Below are 19,460 nucleotides of genomic sequence, written 5' to 3' on the forward strand. Positions count from 1 at the left end.
TGTTCCTAGGCTACGTGGAGGGTACCAAGGCGTATCGGCTCTATGACCCACACGGAGACAAGGTGCTTGTCTCGCGCGACGTTGTGTTCAACGAGGCGGCGGCTTGGGACTGGAGCAGTTCGAGCACGGGAAAGCTGGCGGCTTCACCAACACCTTCATCGTCGAGCACCTGGTCATCCACGGTGGTGGAGACGCTGGGGAAGAGGTGCGGAGTACTCTAGGAGGAGTGCTAAGCACTCTAGCGGTAGAGCCGAGCACTCCTGGGGCAGTGCCGAGCACTTCGAGAGGGATGCCGAGCACTCAGGGAGGAGTGCCGAGCACTCCTGGAGGGATGCCGAGCACGCCAGGAGTGGTGCCGGGAGGTTCTACAGTGGTGGCGACCACTCCAGGACGGGTGCCGAGCACTCCCATGGCAGAGTCAAGACGTCTTACAGTGGTGCCAACCACTCTAAGACTGAGGCTGGGCACTCCTACAGTGTAGCCGGACACTATAGGAGTTACAACGAGCTGTCTAGAAGTAGTGCCGAGCACTCAAGGTGCTATGCCGAGCACTCCAGCGAAATAGGGAACTCCATCGATGCCGATCGAGTTCGCCTCACCTCCAAGTGACATCACTGAGTTCACAGATGCCTTCCACGAAGGCGAGGAGGTGCGGTTCCACAGGCTGGACGACATCGTCGGTGGCACAGGACCCTCAGGACTGGCTGGTCGACTGCTCAATGACATAGAGCTGCTGCTCGTCGGTGTAGAGGAACCACCCACGTTCGCGCTGGCCGAGCGGGACAGAAACTAGTGACGGGTGATGCTGGAGGAGATGAAGGCGATCGAGGAAAACGAGACATGGTAGCTCGTCGATCCACCTCTAGGATGTCGTCCGATCAGTCTGAAGTGGGTGTACAAGGTCAAACAGGACGAGCTCGGCGCCATTGTCAAGCACAAGGCGCGCCTCATCGCCCGAGGCTTTGTTCAGCGCGAGGGCATAAACTTTGAGGAGGTCTTTGTGCCAGTAGCGTGCATGGAGTCGGTCTGTTTGCTACTTGCTTTGGCAGCAGCAAAGGACTGGCGCGTCCATCACTTGGACGTTTAATCGGCCTTCCTCAACGGCGAGCTGGCGGAGACGGTCTTTGTCAGGCAACCTTCAGGTTTTGCCGTCAAGGGAGAGGAGCACAGGGTGCTCCGACTGCGCAAGACGCTCTACAAGCTACGGTAGGCCCCCCGAGCATGGAACGCTAAGCTTGACACCATGCTAGGCGAGCTTGGGTCTCAGAGGTGCGCAACCGAGCACGCGCTCTACACGCGGCGACGGGGGAAGGAGGAGCTCGTCGTCGGCATGTATGTGGATGACTTAATCATCACCGGTGTGCGCACGGAGGACATCAATAGTTTCAAGCGCGAGATGGCGGCTCGTTTTCGAATGAGCGATCTCGACGCACTCTCCTACTACCTCGGCATCGAGGTGAGACAGGGGAAGGAGGAACTCATGCTCTTTCAGAGCGCGTATGCCTCAAAGCTGTTGGAGCGGAGCAGCATGGCTAAGTGCAAGCCATGCATGACTCCGATGGAGGAGCGGCTGAAGCTGACGAAGGCCAGCACCACAGCGAAGGTGGATGCGACACTCTACCGGAGCATCGTCGGCAGTTTGCGCTACCTAGTCCACATAAGGCCAGACATTGCGTTCGTCGTGGGCTACGACAGTCGCTTCATGGAGGATCCCAGAGAGGATCACTGGGCTGCGGTGAAGCGGCTACTGCGTTACGTCAAGGGGACGGTAGATCATGGGATCATCTTCCCAAAGACCGGCGGGAGTAGGCTACAACTCACTATGTTCAGTGATGCAGACATGGCGGGGGACATCGACGGACGACGGAGCACCTCTGGCGTGCTCGTCTTCCTCAGGTCGGCCCCAATTTCATGGTTGTCGCTAAAACAGAAGGTGGTGGCGCTATCTATGTACGAGGCAGAGTACGTACGACGGCCACAACGGTGTGCCAAGTTGTGTGGCTACGCCAGCTGCTGGGCGAGCTGACCGACGTGAAAGCTCACCCATCAGCACCGATGGTGGACAACCAACCCGCCATCTCCCTCGCGAAGAATCCAGTTCTGCACGACCGGAGTAAACACATCGACATAAAGTTCCACTTCCTCATGGACTGTCGATGGAGGGCAGATCGTCATCGAGTTTGTCAAAACTGGTCGGCAACTCATGGACGTCCTCACCAAGCCACTCGGACGTCTTCGATTCATGGAGCTGAAGGAGATGATCGGCATGGAGGGGGTACAAGGGTTAGCAGAGGATTAGGGGAAGATTGTTAGATAATCTACTGCTACCTTATGTGAACACAGCGAGGGAAGGCGGCGCCGAAAGGCCCCCTGCTGTGATACTGTAGCCGCTGCAGGTGCAGGCGCCGCACGACTCATCTGCAGCACTGTAGGCACATGCAGAGGCGACGCAGAGTCAGCCCTGTATATTATCTAGTCACTGTTGCAGCATGGCAGCTGTACTAGGACTAGATGGATAGAGTTGTATAAATAGACTACCACGATAACTCAGTAAAGAGAGTTAAGATTTGCCATCTCACAGACAGTGCTTCGACCAACGTTGGTGTCTTGTATTGTGTATGCATGCTTTGTTCTCCCTTCTTCTTCTAGCTCTAGCCATAGTGTGTGGGGACAGACAATGCTTGTTCGTGGTCGGCATGGCTAGTGGGTGCTCGGCAACACTAGCGGGTGCTCGGCAAGACTGGTGAGTGGTTCACTCACCTAAGCCAGTGATCCTGTGGGCCAACAGGGACAACGTCGACGAGTTCCGGCCGGAGCGGCACCTGTCGGCCGAGGAGGGCGGATGGGTGGAGATCAGCCACCTGCTGGACTTCAAGATCCTGCCGTTCAGCACCGGGAAGCGCAAGTGCCCTGGCGCGCCGCTCGGCGTGGCGCTGGTGCTAATGCATGGCGCTCGCCAGGCTCTTCCACTGCTTCGACTGGTCCCCGCTGAAAGGTCCTTGTTTGGTTTTGGTAATTGAGTGACAACTTAGGTGGACTAATTGTGTTTATGTGAGATACACAGGTGATTAGTCCATAGGTACATGTGTATGAGCAACATATGCCATGAAGGTGAAAATGGCTTGGAGATGTTGCAAAGCTCACACATGTGATGATGAAGGAGCTTAAATGCACATGAGACATGACATTGAGTCATGTGATCAAGGTGGAGAAGATCAAGACAAGACTTGGCTTGATGGACCGGTTGTAAGCATGAAGGGCAAGTCAAAGGCTTTGGAGTGATGGACCGCGTGACGGTGAAGCTTGAGCAAGACTTGGCGCCAATGGACGATGCAACGGTGAAGAGCAAGTGAAGTCAAGATCGATGAACCAATATAATCACATGATGATATGAAGTGGATCATATCATTGTTGATCGTGTTGGTGCATGTGTTGCATCGACATTAAAGGAGATGGAATGGAATGCGCAAGGCAAAGGTATAACCTAGGGCATTTCATTTCACCGGTCATAGGTGTATAGAGAAGTTTATGACCGGGTTTAGGATAGATGGCCGTACTATCAAGAGGAGCAAACTTGTTTGCATATCGGTCATCTAGTGCCACTCGAGTGATCTAACTTTGCATTGTCGCTAGGATCGAGTGGCGTGACAAGTTGAGTGGCTAACATCCTTTAGGAAATGATTGTGAAAATGCTAACACACATACACATGGTGGTGTACACTTGGTGGTGTTGGCACATTTACAAAGGAGGTGGTGTTGGCACATTTACAAAGGAGGTGGTGTTACACACATTCGGCGCTTTTGGGAAAATGGAATGTCTATTTTCTATTGCGCCGGATGCAAGTTCTTATGGTTGGCACATTGGAGCAAGGGTAAAGAAGTTAGAAGTGAAAATGAGTTGATCGCAAAGACGCTGGCGTCGGTCAACTGACCGGACGCTGGGTCTGAAAGCACCGGATGCTGGCAGGGTGCGTCCGGTCAGGCTGACGTACGGTGACGCAGAAGCTGGAGTGTGACCGGACGCTGGGCTGCGTCCGATCACGTGCGACCGGACACGTCCGGTCAAAGAAATATGCCTCGGGTACCTTACTGGAAACGACCGGACGCTGGGTTCCAGCGTCCGGTCAGTTGAAGCTGCTGCGTCCGGTCAGGTCAAGTGACCGTTGGAATCGGGACACGTGGCCGTCTGCGGGCGACCGGACGCTGAGGTCCAGCGTCCGGTCAACACGACCGGAGCGTCCGGTCGGCCCGATTTTTGCCTAGTGAAGGGGTAACGGCTAGTTTAGCCCTTGGGGCTATAAATAGAAGTGGCCTTCGGCCATGGCTGGGGGCTGAGCACGTTGGGGGACTTTGTGTCCATGCTTGAGAGTGCTTAGGAGCCCTCCATCTCACACATACTTGATAGTGATAATTCGATTGTGTGAGTGAGCGATTCTTGTGCGATTGCATCGTGAGGTTGCATCGAGTGGCACTAGGTGATCGAGTTGCAAGCCGGTGGTGCTTGTTACTCTTGTAGGTTGCCACCTCCTAGATGGCTTGGTGGTGGTCTCCGTGGAAGCCCGCAAGAAGCTTGTGCGGTGCTCCGGAGAAGTGCTTGTGAGGGGCACTTGTGCTCGCCCCGCGGGAGTCGCAAAGAGCAACTTTAGTAAAGCGTGTCATTGAGCTACCCTCGCTCAAGGGGTAGGTTCTTGCGGCGCCCGATGTGCGGGCTTAGCGAGTGATGCTAATTAGCCGCCGAACCACCTAGTGAGCGGTCGACACAACGGGGACTAGCGTGTTGGCAAACACGTGAACTTCGGGAGAAAAATCATCGTGTCAACCTTGTTCTTCCCGTTGGTTTGCATCCCCATTACACAAGCTTGCAATTACTTTTATACATATTAAGCTTGTGTAGTTGCTCTTGTAATTAGATAGCTTGTGTAGCTTACTAGTTACCTTCTAGCTTGTGTAGCATAGAAGTAGCTCCCGTGCGTGGCTAATTTGGTTTTAGTAACCTTGTTAGTCATATTGCTTAGTTTGTGTAGCTAAGTATTTGCGCTCTCTAATTAGGCATTGGTTGCTTTGTTATTTAGCATTGCTAGTGAGCTTAGTTAGCTTTGTACTTTGGCTTACTAGCATGTGTAGGAGCTTCCTCATTACTTAAAGTACTAGTGGCATAGGTTTGTGTGACCTTGCTCCTAGAATTGATTAAGAGAGCTCTAGCTAGCCCGGCACCTTTGTTACATAATTGTTATCTTTGAAAGGTGCTAGTGAACATATATAGTGGGGTATAGTCTTGGCTAGACCGATAGTTTTAATTCCGCATTTGTATCGGTTAGCCGGCGCGATTAAGTTTTAGAAAAGACTATTCACCCCCTCTAGTCGCCATCTCGACCCTTGACCCGCCCAACGGCCTCCGCCCCGAGGACGTCGACACCCAGGAGGTGTACGGGATGACCATGCCCAAGGCCACGCCCCTCGTCGCCGTCGCCGCGCCTGCCGCCGCACTTGTACAGCGGCTCGGCTCCTTAGTTTGACGCACGCACGCACGCTGCCAGTCATGGCGGCAAGTAAATTAAATCCATTGTGATCCGTGCATCTTTGCTCCTAAACAGTGTGGCAGAGAAGTGGCCATCCTAGCTATATACATGATGTTCCATAAACTGATTAAACGATGAATGAAATGAAGTTCTCTGATTTGAGTTTGAGATAGATGTTTAACATCATTTAACAGTAAGCCATAGTGTATATAATACTAATGATCCAATGAGCAGAGAGGTAGCTAGGTGGCAACGAAGCAAGCATGGAACTGTTGCAATGGCAGCCGTGGCGTTCATGCACGGCATGGCCAAAAAAACCTATCCATCTGCCATTTTTGGCGTACCAATGCATCACCCAAAGCTGCCATTACGAGCAACATCAGCACCAGCAAGAAGCTGAACCGCTTCGCCGACCCAGAGACCCCTATAAAACCCCAGCGTTCAAGCCACTCCATGATCGGAGCTCACGGACAGCAACATCGATCGGCAACAAGAGCAGCAGCAGCAAAGTTATTAGGGAGACATATCGATGATGAACAAGGGCGGCGCCGCACCTGCGGTGGCGGTGGCGTTGGTCGTCCTGCTGGTGGCGGTGGCGTCGGCGAGGCCGGACCCGGACGTGTGAGCTGCGCGGACGTGGACGAGAACCTGCGGCCCTGCGTCGGGTACGTGACGGGCAAGGAGGCGGCCCCGGCCGCCGAGTGCTGCGCCGGTGTGAAGCGGATCAGGGCCATGCCGTCGGGCACGGCGGACCGGCGCCAGGCGTGCGAGTGCGTCAAGCAGGCGGCGGCCAAGTACCAGCCGCTCAACGCCGACGCCATCCGCGACCTCCCGGCGCAGTGCGGTGCGCCGCTGCCGTTCCCGCTCACCCTCAACTTCGACTGCACCACGTGCGTATATCCTATCCTAATTAACTTCATTACTAGCGTAGCATATATACCACCATATGATCTATGTTGTACTGATTAATGCAATTTTCCTTTTGGTTTCTGACTTTCCTGACGCAGAATTCCATGAGCTAACACATGAATGCAAAGGAGCTAACCATCCTGAAAATGGAGAAAATAAAGAGAGGGAAGCAAGTACAAATAAGACATGTTCATTCGAAATGAACTAGCTACTCTTGTAAACGACGACTCTAATACGTCATACGTGTAATATAAGGGTCTTGCAAGAGTGAACTTGCTAAGTTGTAAACGCCTCTGATAATATTTATAATAAGACGGCCTTTGCTATGTGCAAATGCAAGCAGCTTTTTATCCAAGTGAACTTGTGCGTTGCTCTTGTATAAACGTCTCTATTTCTAATAAGGGCCTAGCTGTGCGAGCTGATTTTTTTATATTTTGTTATGTATCGAAAGAAGAAAAAGAAACAACTATCATGATATAATAAAAAAGAAATAGGCTCCTGAGGGTCCCATCCAGCAGAAGAAGAAGAAGAAGTTTACCTAATGAGTCTGTCTACCCAACAACCATATGTTTCAACAAAAGGTAGCACATGGTTGTTTGCTAGCTACAAAACACACAATTTGTAACAGAGGAAAAACCATGTATTTTAGCACAAGCTAGCACATGGTTGTTGGTTGCTTGTATAACACATGATTTCCAAGAGAGAAGAAACCATGTGTTTTAGCACAAGGTAGCACATGTTTTTAAAGAAGGCCCACTTAGTGGAAATCTGTTATAATTTTTGTGCAACCAAAGTTGACCCATTAACTAAAATGACAAAATGGCTCATTTAACAGCAGCAGCCCATAAGAGAAGCCCAAAACTATAAATACATAGGAATATAACTAAAATTACAAATTGACCCATTTAACAGTAGCAGCCCATAACAAAAGCCCAAAACCATGAATACATAGAAATATAAAGACTTGGGAGAGAAGCCAACCAAAAACAGATCTGCGTGGGGGAAGCCTCTGCTCTGCTCACGCAAGGCAGGGGAAAGGGGAAGACATCAGATTGCAAAGAAGAACAGGAAATTTTAAGAAGAAGAACTAGAAGACTGATCCATACCTCATCCGCAAAGGTTAGTATCCCAATCTATTGAATCTACTTTCTGAAAAAGCAACAAAAAACAATAGCAACTCAGATCAAAGACTAAGAGAATGTAGATCCATGGAAACGACATCACATCATTGTTGCGGTACCAAACTATCAAGCGCGTTCTTGTTTCCCCTCAAATAAATTGCCCAGCAGCAACTCGAGTTGCTCGGGAGTGTGCTTCACCTATTTTCCAGGTGCTTTGCTATTCTCGATGAGAGGCCTACAAATGATCAGAAAATAATATGTTTAAGCACCACAAACATGAAGTAGAAGGAATACTGCAGGTATCATTCAGAAAAAATAGCTAATTCCTAGTCTCATAGGTTAACTTTCGACAAGTAACAAGGAGTCAGAACAGCATACCCAAAACGTTTTATGAAAGATCGGTAGGAAGGCAACAGGATTTCAGCAACTGCGAGTCTTAATGACCCGCGCAGGTCAGTGTCTGGAACAGACCAACCACATTGCTTCTGGTAGATCTTTTCAAATAATACATTGAAAGACCTGAATCTGATAGCACCACAGGAAGAAACCAAAAACATGACAATACTTCAGAACTTGTACAAGAAAGCAATCCTCAAATAATTATAGTACCAGACTGACCTCTCCTTCATAGCCGCTCTCGAAGCTCCACTGCTATTGCCACCATCACTTCCTACCTGACCACTACCACCTGATGAAGTCAAACCTTGACCAGAGAGGCATTGCAACACCTGTAACATCAGACCAAATAAATATAAGGTTATCCACATGGATAGTATCTACATATACTAGTTTCATTTTCCAGGTGATATTATCACATTGCATGTACAAACAGATCAAGTGGTGCTGCAAGCAATGTTGACTTGTTGAGAATAATCCTATTCCTAAACATTGCCTACTCAGTCAGGAACAAGTATTAAAAAACAGCGCTAACGGGAAAATATTATCACATTTTGCTTGTGCTTGCTACAACAGTAGGGCGTGGCCCTAGTTGCTCAGTGTGCACAAGAAGCAGGTCCAGCACTTGGGGGTTCAACCAATTATTTCGACCACACCCTAGTTCCTCAACCAATTATTTGCAGAGGGCATAGTGCAAAATTGAGAGCATGACATCACACACACATGTAGCTAGCAGAAATCAAACACACACACACACACAAATCGAATTTTCTGGGCCAATTTTCTAAAAGTAATTCTGCAGCCACATCAACAAGCCAGTCTAAATCATGTCCCAGTTCATCAGAGAACCACTAGCTAGCTAGCTCTAGTTGCATAAGAGATGGAAAATTGCAACTAAGGTACTGGTGCACACCTGAAAACTGAACAAACAACTCCTTAGGAAAATCGAAGATGCAGAGCAGTAGCTTCTAGAACTCAGGGCCAAACTAAAAACAGCAGCCAAGCTGTTGCTGGGACTACTGTGCTATTCCTGCGCAAGGCAAGCATAGCCACACCACTCCGCAATCCTCAACTAAAATTACAAATATATCTCTTATGCATTTTCTATATTACTATTGTAATTAAATTACAGAACAAAAATAAGGAAATTGCACATTTGATATAGTGCAACTTGTACTTGCTGCTAATGCAATTATGCTGTACATGTATACAATTTAAAGATCCAGCTCATGCAACTTGTACACGCAAAGCAGGGCAAAGGGGCAGAGATCAGATCGAAGAGGAACCACAAACCTCAATAGCCAAGGTTAGTACACCGATCATTTGAATCCAATCTCCTTGTATGTGTTAGATGCATAAAATATGTAATGATGAGAAACCTTCTAACTGTCAAAACATGAAATCTGGATGTTATAACAGAATATGAATCTAGAAAGAAGAACAAGGCAACAGGAAATGTCAAAGGCACAATATCAGATTCAGAATTATGAGGAAATGATTCGCCAAGAAGAAAGCAACAATGATGTAAAATTACTCCTAATTCAAAACAGTTGACACAAACAATAAATAAATGAGAACTAATGGCTTCTTCATTTTCTTGCAGGTTTTAATTGCTTCCCTTATGCAACTAATACAAGCACCAGTCAAGTTTGATCAACTACTTGAGGTAAGAAACACAATTCAATGATGCAATGAAAAGCTATGTAAGTACTCAGCTGCTTGCTTTTTTATGAAGCAGAATAATATGTATGTTACAACAAGTAGATGTGATGATTATCCAACATCAGTGAAGTCACAAGAAGCAATTAAGGAAGTGCAGTCAGCTCCTTACCAAATATTTGCAGGCACAAATTGTTCCAGTGACCTTTCAAATACCTACAGATACAAAAAGGTGAGCAAAATCATTGCTTAGAATAAAAAATGCCAACATAAGAAAGTTGTTTTTCAACTAAAATATATTTCAATGCAGGGAGGCTACACTGAACTTATGATGGAACAGATCAGGAACTCTCAGGAAGATAATCAGACTGACTAGAATACGTAGGTAAAATTTATAATACCAGTACACAAAAATTATAATTCAGACATATGTAAATTACACACATATGTGCAATGTAATTTTAGCATAACAGTACTTTAATTTCAATGCTTCATTATAAACTGTGTAGCAACATGAAGAGATGCAAGAATCATTAACAAAGATGATACTTGGAAATGACAGGAATGAGGTAAAACTATATTATATTTGCTTGTCAAACTAGTTGTGTTATATTATAAATGGTAACCATTCTCATTATCAAACAAATAAAACATAATATGGGACTTGAAGATCTGGATGAAATCTTTGGACCACAAACTGACTGGTCAATATCAGAGTCAAGGCTGTCATATGAGGTAGATATAGACAACTGAGCCAATTTGATTACATTTATAAGCAATACAAATATGTACTGGCATCAAAGTAAAACTTATCTTTGCAAAAACAGAATAGAGAAATGGCAATCGTCGCTGATGATGATGGAGCAACGACAAGCATAGCTGATGATGATAGATCTGAAATTCAACAATACCATTGGCAAACTGATGTATTCAATAACATGTATATTGATGAGGTACATAAAATGATCTCTTCAACTATTTCAGTCCACACTGAAAAAAAATATTTGTATTATAAATGACATTACTCAGAAACTAAGACTGATGCTAATATATTTATAGGTGCAGCATGAAAATCAAGATGACCAACCAACAATGGGAGAAAATGACTTGAGGATCATAGCAATAGAACCAATAAGTTCAGATATTACATTAGCTATAACAGATGATAATGAGCATGTAAATGGCAGCCGGGAACTGATGGAGGAAGAGATTGAAGAATTCATAAAAAATGAGCAGGTTGCAGCATCTGAAGGCAACAATGCACCAATCAACAGCAAGTACACCCCATAGCTATCGATGGAATTTAAGAGTAGGGATGATGCTCACTATTTCTTTAACTTCTATGCGTTCCTAGCCGGATTTCAAGTTGCCATAACACATACGACAAGAACTCAATGTAAGAAGAGAAATAATGAGGTAGTCAAAGTGACAATGAGATGCACTCGTCAAGGAAAAGAAAAGGAACCAAAGTGTTTAGAGCAAGAGGAAGCCGAAGTAGACAAGGATGTTGGAAAGAAACCGGTAAGGAGAAGGAAAACAAATGTTCAGCAGAAGTCAGATTGTCCTTGTGTTATGATGGTGAAAGAAGAAGGAGGTGCATGGAAGGTTAAAACTCTTGATTTATAGCATAATCATGAGCTATGCCCTGGAGACAAGGATCAACTATTTTCTGGTCACAAGTATATGACAGAAATGGAAAAAGAACTTATCAAGACTCTGAACGATAACAATATCCTGACGAGGAAGATGGTTTCTATTCTATCGTATCTTAGAGGGGGGCTTACAGCTCTACCGATGAAAAAGAAAGATATCAGCAACTATAGGACAAGGCTGAACAGAGAAGTTAAAGGATCAAATATGACACAAGTACTGGATTATTTCAGAAAGAAACAAACCGAGGATTCGTCTTTCTTTTACAAGTTTGATTTAGATGAGGACAAGAGAGTAAGAAACTTGTTCTGGACAGACTGTTCTTCTATGAAATATTATGCAATGTGTAAGTTTTGACACAACATATATGACCAACTGATACAACTTACCTTTTGCACCATTTGTTGGAATCATAGGACATGGGCAAAGTTGCCTTTTCGGATGTGCTTTCCTGCATGATGAGACAGTGGACACTTTTAAGTGGGTATTTTAAACTTTCCTTGAAGTAATGGGAGGAAAACACGCTCAAACGATCATTACAAACCAAGACATGGCGATGAAATCAGCAATAGAGCAAGTCTTCATAAACACAAAGCACAAAAATTGCTTGTTCCACATAAAGACCAAATGCTACAATAAGAATGTCAAGGTCTTTGCAGTAAACGAAGGACTATATGAAGACTTTGAAGATATAGTGAACAATAGTCTAATAGTGGAAGAATTTGAGCAACTTTGGAAGAGAATGATTGAGGAAAGAAACCTTCAAGGGAATCACTACTTTTCCAAAATGTGGGAAATGAGGAAAAGGTTTATCCCGATCTACTACAAAAATGACTTCTTTCCTTTTGTACAGACCACATCTAGGAGTGAGGCAACAAATGCGAGGTTCAAAGACAATGTAGGGCCAACCTATAGTATCATCAGCTTTCTAAAAGAGTACAATCGGATTGTTGATACCATAAATCGAGCAGAAAGGCTAGAGGACAGCTATAGCAAGCAGAAAAGGCCAAAGGAATTTATATTTGGCTACAGAATAGAGCAACAGGCACAACAGCTATACAACATAAACATATTCAAAAAGTTCCAGCTACAACTAAAGGCAACATCAAGGCTGAACTACAGGGAAACCGAAGATGGGAAAACATTTGAGGTGTGGCAAAAAAGTAACCAGATTCAGGAGGTTTATAGGTTCAGGAGATATACAGTAAACATCGACCTAACAGAAGGCGAAGAAGAATTTACCTGCATATATGCAAAATTCAGCAAAGATGAGATACTCTGCTCTCATATCCTGAAAATAGCCATTGAAAAGGAAATCAGCACAATTCTAGACAAATACTTCTTAGACAGGTGGAGAAAAAAGGATATGAAGGTACATGTTGAAAGACAAGAAGAAGAAATAGTTTCAACAAACTCATTGTTGAGATTCAACATATTATCCAGGAGATCAACAATACTGAATTCAAAAGGATCAAAAAATGAGAAAGCCATGGAATACCTTATGGCATAATTTGACAAGATGGAAATCAATTTTGATAGAATGTTATCTGCTCAGCAAACAGGTGAAGCACAAAATGACCAGTAAGGAAATGAGGAAGGAGAAACTATAGCAGCACAAGCTAGAGATCCACAGACTGAAATAGATGATCCAGAAAGAATTTAAAGAAAGGGAAGGCCACCTAAACCTATCAGAATGAAGACACATATGGAAGAAATAAAGAAGAAACTGGTGGCAGTAGAAAAGAAGAAAACAAATGACACAGACAGTGCAGATATAAAATTTTAGGACATACAAATAGAATTTAAGTACATACAAATAGAATTTGAATCCAAATGCAAAAATTCTTATTTATGTGAACTAATAATATTTTGTAGGCTCCCCGATGAAGCCAAAAAGAAAGAAGAGGAAGGAAACATCAAATGGTAGCACTAATCCTGAAGCCACAACACAATAAGGACATGGTGATCAAAGACATGCAACAATTCACGATGATCAGCAGATAGAAGCAATATTTAAGTAGCCAATATATTTATGTAATTTAAGTAATGAGTAGGATGTTTCAAACATTGAATTAAATTATGCCTAGATCTAAAATTACATATGCTAAGAACTACAATTGCAGTGCCCAATATCTACAATTTATATTATCGGTGATTGCAATTGTGTAACCAAATTTTATATTTGTCTTGTTTTCATCATCAGCAGGTAATAATAGCAACATACCACTTTCAACTTCTGTAGATAGCTAATACTACCAGTTTCCTCCCACTTACCTACCCCACCATACAGACTTACAGAATATAAAACATGCCAGCGATCTAGGACCAGGATAGTAGTGGCCTAACCAACACATGAGAGAATATTTCAAGGTAGGAGGAGCTGAGTTTGTGGGGTCTGTGTTGACACAAACCACAAATAACAGATTTCATGATGTGTTAGCACAAATCACAAGAGGTGTTTTTTTCTATGGAAGGACAAGGATAAAAAAGAGGTGTGTGTTGACACAAATCACAATTAACAGATTTTAAGATGTGTTAGCACAAATCACAAGAGACAATTTTTTCTATGGAAGAACAAGGACAAAAAATAGGTGTGTGTTCGCACAAATCACAACAAACAACTCAACAACCATAGAAAGACAAGTGAAAGTATCCTAACAACTTCACAGTTGTTGTCCTAGTGCAACAACTTCACAGTTCAAAGTATTCTAACTTGCAAAACCTTACCTAAAGAAATCAATGATTGCAACAACCACAGAAAGACAAAACATAAATGGCAGGAGCACAACACCAGGTGGTATTCAGATTCAGAATTCAAGGTGACTGGTGCATGGATGGGTAGGTATTAATAGAGGACCGAGAGCCTCAAAACTGGGTAAGATTATGGGCAGGTTACCATAGACTCACACAAACCGCTACAATTCTGCAACTGGGAGCTAAAAACATATTTAAAATGTGCGCTGTAGGCAATTTTTGCGTATAATATTTCCCTCAAAAAAAGTTGCACAAATATGAAGAAGGTATGCGAGCTAACCATCAGAAATTCCACAAAAGCGATGCGAGTAGAATGATGGTAGTCACCAAGCAACCTCAGTCGAAAGACCTGTAGCAGTCATTGCAATGTGCCAATGATACTGTGCTGGTTGAATTGTCATTTCTGCAAACATTTAACAACATAGATTGTACAGAAGGGAAATGATGTTTGAAGTAAAGAATGACCAACCTCTCCACATATAGACTCAAAGAATAATTTTAGATCTGCCTGAGTGACCTACAGTAAGTGCATATATTAAAATAGAATAATGACAGAATGAATACCTAGTGGTAGCATGAGTGTAGGTAGCAAACCTTCTTGTCAATGTTTGTGCAGTAAATAGTCCTTGCACACATTTCCCGTTCATCATTAGACTACAGATCACAGAAAAATGGCAAACTTTTTAGAGACCATACCAGATACAAGCATGAACCTTGAGCCATGTACTTAAGACAAGCATGTTGATTCCTGAAGGTTGCATACCCTGGGTAGGAATGTTGGGTTGACTGATGCAATGGCGGTCTTTGATGGCAGAACCTTCATAGGATAATATCCAAGCATAGTTCCTGACAGATTCGGAGCAGACCTTGCACCGTCTAGAACATGGATATTTATCACCCAATGAACAGTAGATTCATTACACAAAGTAAGCAAATTGAAATATGGTTGGATATGGATATGTTACCCTCATAAGTGAACTCTATGAAAGTGAACCGAAGGACTGAATTTGGGTCCCCACACATGCGACAGTCCACAACCTTTAGAGAGCATATCCAAGAATATGCACGGTTGCATCAAAATCAAATGGGGAACTAAATATATGTAAGGGGGTTTACAACTGTCCCATAAATTTGTACCTATTCGCAATTTATAAATAGTCCTACCAGGTTTTCTTCAGTAACCTGAACAACAAAAGAGAAATTAGCACCAGAACTACATATAATTGCTAGTTAGCAACTCAAACATTATGTGACACTATAACCATGAATAAACAGTGTACTATAGAAGCTAACTATAGAATATAACAGTTAGATAAATATTTCCCTAATACATCACCCAACCTTTTCAACTTCAATTGGCAAAAAAGTGACACTATCAGGTATGACAGAAAAGGAAGAAAAGGGCATGGCTATACAAAGCCATGGCAACAACTACATGTCTTAAGAAACATTGACTATTCACAATTACTTTGTATTTTACAAAAAAATCAGCAGTATGATTAACTACATCAGCAAACACTATCTTAGGAGCCATAACAGTGGGCCAAACTTAAATATGTGCATTGCAAAATGTTTCTGTGTTTTGCATCTACAACGACGACAAAAGCCTTTTGCCCCAAACTCCCAATCCAAGGTAGGGTGTGCCTCTCCCTTTTCCATATATTAAGAAAGAGCAGGGCATATGACTGTTAATGCTTTACACCAGGAGCAATATCGTAGGTGGAAGACTAAAGACAAGACACGGTCTTCATCATCCAAGTGGCCCCTTGGACCCAAATGGCAACATATATCAATATACTATTAGGACTTAACAATGACTTTAAAACAACATTAGACAACTAGAATTTGCATCAGCTACAAGCTAAAGCTCAAGCAAAGCTATGGACAGATTGTAGAAAACAAGATAGTATTGTTTCCATACATCCAAAGCAACAGGGGATGGTGAACACAGGGCATGCCATGCTAGTACCAAACAACTTTCTGTCCAACATAATCATAATCAAATACAGCCTAGTTATGACAATGAAGAAGATATTCTAGTTATGACAATGAAGAAGATATTCACTTATACCAACTTGCATTTATACATTTTTCTCAACAGAATTAATTTAAGACTGAAATGGTCACCATGCTTCAGCAAAGTTGCTGCATGTGTACAATGGAGTATGCAACAACTGACAACTATTCTGATAATGCAAATCCATTGTACACATGCAATACACTGTTTGAACAGCCAACCCATAAATGTCAATGAGGTACAAAATTACTTCTCGAGGTGTTACACTTGCTCTACTATAATGCCAAAGAGAAAGTAAGTTTATTTGTTCCTATAGATACTACCACGCATATACCAGATCGCATTCTACAATATAGAAGTGTTGCTATTCTAGAAAATACATGCACTAAAGACCATACAACACTGCATCTAAACCTTGCAACAGCAATACTCATGCACAACTAAGCATATCGGCATTCCTTCCCAACACACAAATACTAAATGTTCACTCAAAGCTTATGACTATAAGCACTGATGCCAACTACAAATAGTCAAACGGATATAAAGTGTATAACGACAAGCGGGATGTCAACATCTCCCATAGCATACATGAAAGGAATGTAGACAAATGTGCGTAGAGTTTGACAGGAATCAACCAAACATGGTCCCCTAGGTATTGCACAAAATAGAACTTGTTCCTTGCACTCAAGAATATATGGAATTCTGAGAAAAATTAAGGAATTCAAAAGTAGAGGCACCTAGTATTTCTAGCAGTCTCTACAACAGAACATGGTCTAGCTACTGATTGTCCTTTCCTGGTGGCACTCCATAAAAGGAACCTCAAAACAGAGCTCTTCAAGGTTACACTTCCTAGTAAGGAACCCTTGCTACATAGGTGATCAGGGAGTCCATAAGCATCTTAGACAAAATCAGCAACATGATTTTATAGACCTTTGCTACATAGGTGATCCAACAAGAGATGTCATGACACAAACGACATGAACAAAAGCAAAGATGCCACACTACCGCAGACAGAAGCACATGGCAAGTGAAATGAAACAAAGAAAGATGAACCACATCATCAGAGAAGAACAATACTAAAGGCTCGCTGCAGCACACACAAGCAGCCAAGCACATAAAAAGCAAAATAGAACAGAGCTCAAAAGTAACACATTCTTACTGTAGCCTGAAATTGCCATTTTCATGAAGAAAGCCATTTTTGGTCAATGCTCAAGTTCAAACAAAGAACTACAAAGCTCAAAAGTACCAAGTTTCTTTACAACCAATTTGATATGACAATATCATAATAACAAGCTTCCAAAATGTTACACCTATTAGGTATCTGGATGTACATCCCAATTTCTGTATTAATCCAAAATACTAATTAAGTGCAGGATTAAAAATGAATGATCACTACTAGTTTGAGGTTCAATTAGCTGAAGGCAGCATGCTAAACTATCAAATGACTGTATCGGGTAATTATGATGTCAAAAGAAATAGAAATGTATTAGCAACCATCAGACAATCAAGTACACAAGTAGGAAATTAATATTAGGAGAATAGGTTAGCACATTAAACTGAGATAATAGAAATATAATGAGTGTATCGTACCACCTTAGCCTCCTTGTATTCGTTAACAGCCTTGTGAGAAGCGTAGGAGAACTTGGTGTTAGGGCCCAATTCAGGGACAATAAAATGGTTGTAAAAGTAGAACAAAGTTTGTTAGAAAAAATATTCAATACAAAATCTGAAACTGAAATTACCATTAGTAGCAGGCAAAGGACTTACTAGTTGGTGTCAAACCACTTGGTCATCTCCATAGCAGGGACAGTGGCATTGCCCCTGGCCATGGAGAAGTAGGTGTCAAACCCAATCTCTCCTCCATTCGATGAGTAGTGCTCTAGGACAGCGCCGAGCATGGCGGTGTGTGTTGACACAAATCACAATTAACAGATTTCAAGATGTGTTAGCACAAATCACAAGAGACAATTTTTTCTATGGAAGGACAAGGACAAAAAAGAGGTGTGTGTTGGCACAAATCACAACTAACAAAGTGTCGACGAAATATGGTCGGCAGTCTACCTAGGGGTATGCCCAAGGTAGTAGATTATCGGCAGACAGATGCGCAAGCCCCAAACAAGACGGTGACGCAAGACAGACACGAGGTTTTATCCAGGTTCGGCCGCCAATAAGGCGTAATACCTACGTCCTGCGTCTGATTTGTATTGCTGTATGTCAATGAGAGATGTTTTTTAGAGGGGTCCCCTGCCCGCCTTATATAGTCCGGGGGGCAGGGTTACAGATCTGGAAACTAATCCTAGTCAGTTACAATTGCCATATGTGGCCGGACAAGGATTCCTATTCTAACCGACCAGGATCCTGCTTGGTCGCCAAATCCGCCTTGATTCCTTGTGCGGGACTCCGATCAGGTGGACCGAGCCGCACGTCGTTTTTCGGGTGGACTGAACCCATCGATCCGGGCCAGCCCAAGCTTAGCCGTAAGGGTATAGGGGTTAATACCCCCACAGCTAGTCCCCGAGCATCATGTATTATGCTGCGACACGCCATTTTCACCTTCTCCGACAAGCGAGGCTTGGAACCTTGACGCCTCCGACCACCGTCATCACCGGAGAAGTAGGTTGTCCGAAGAATGTATGGTGCTCTTATAAAAAAAGAAAAGATTTCTGTCCTGAGAAGTGTGCCCACTTGTATTTCTGAAAAGAAATGTAAGTGGTCTTGAAGCATAGCGTCCTTGAACATCAGAAGCGTAGGGGTCGAAAAAACAAACACATTCACCGCAAGGTGAAGTGTGCCCACTTAGTCCCCGAGCCTGGTAGGAGGTGACGTAGGCACGTGGTGCCAGGGTCTAAAAAGAATTCATAGTTTAGTTGAAAACCGAGTTGCCATACAGGCAAACATGATGCACCGGCAGGTGCATCGTACCGACGTAGTCCCCGAGCTTGCTGGAAGACAAAGCCTGAGCCTTGTAGCAAGGTCTAAAGAAATGTCTCTTAACTGTACGTGAGTACAAATCACATGTAGTCAAGGAGAACCATTATTCAAGCAGTGGTCGGGGCAGTCCCCGAGCATATTAATAATCCTTTTAATCATTCAAAGCTCGAGGGCCGATTTAAACAAACACATTCACCACAAGGTGAAGTGTGCCCACTTAGTCCCCGAGCCTGGTAGTAGGTGACGTAGGCACGTGGTGCCAGGGTCTAAAAAAGAAACTCCGCTGAAGTTAAGAATCCAATTACCGTACATGCCAAACAAGATACACCGGCAGGTGCGTCGTACCTACGTAGTCGCCGAGCTTGCTGGAAGGCAAAGCATGAGCCTGTAGCAAAGTCCAAAATAAATGTCTCTCAACTGTATGTGAGTACAAATCACATGTAGCCGAGGAGAGCAAAACTCCAAGAAGTGGTCGGGAGAGTCCCCGAGCACAGCAATTGTCAT

The 19,460-nt window shown here is 43.8% G+C and overlaps 1 protein-coding gene and 2 pseudogenes across 1 annotated transcript; 2 read left to right on the top strand and 1 right to left on the bottom strand.

Moving 5' to 3' along the window:
- Window positions 1-5,526: 5,526 nt before the first annotated feature.
- On the top strand, window positions 5,527-6,658 carry LOC136535411 (non-specific lipid-transfer protein A-like; annotated as a pseudogene).
- A 5,146-nt stretch (window positions 6,659-11,804) lies between these two features.
- Window positions 11,805-12,764, top strand: LOC136535409 (protein FAR1-RELATED SEQUENCE 5-like). The gene has a single exon (XM_066527683.1). It carries the CDS (start codon window positions 11,805-11,807, stop codon window positions 12,762-12,764), a length of 960 nt encoding a protein of 319 aa, XP_066383780.1.
- A 1,405-nt stretch (window positions 12,765-14,169) lies between these two features.
- Window positions 14,170-15,415, bottom strand: LOC136535410 (polyadenylate-binding protein-interacting protein 11-like; annotated as a pseudogene).
- Window positions 15,416-19,460: the final 4,045 nt, after the last annotated feature.

Source organism: Miscanthus floridulus, unplaced genomic scaffold, assembly GCF_019320115.1.
Source record: "Miscanthus floridulus cultivar M001 unplaced genomic scaffold, ASM1932011v1 os_2772_2, whole genome shotgun sequence".
In the NCBI taxonomy this organism is placed as follows: domain Eukaryota; kingdom Viridiplantae; phylum Streptophyta; class Magnoliopsida; order Poales; family Poaceae; genus Miscanthus; species Miscanthus floridulus.

Excerpts from the sequence above, each read along its gene's own strand:
- LOC136535409 (XM_066527683.1), top strand. The coding sequence starts at position 11,805 with ATGGCGATGAAATCAGCAATAGAGCAAGTCTTCATAAACACAAAGCAC.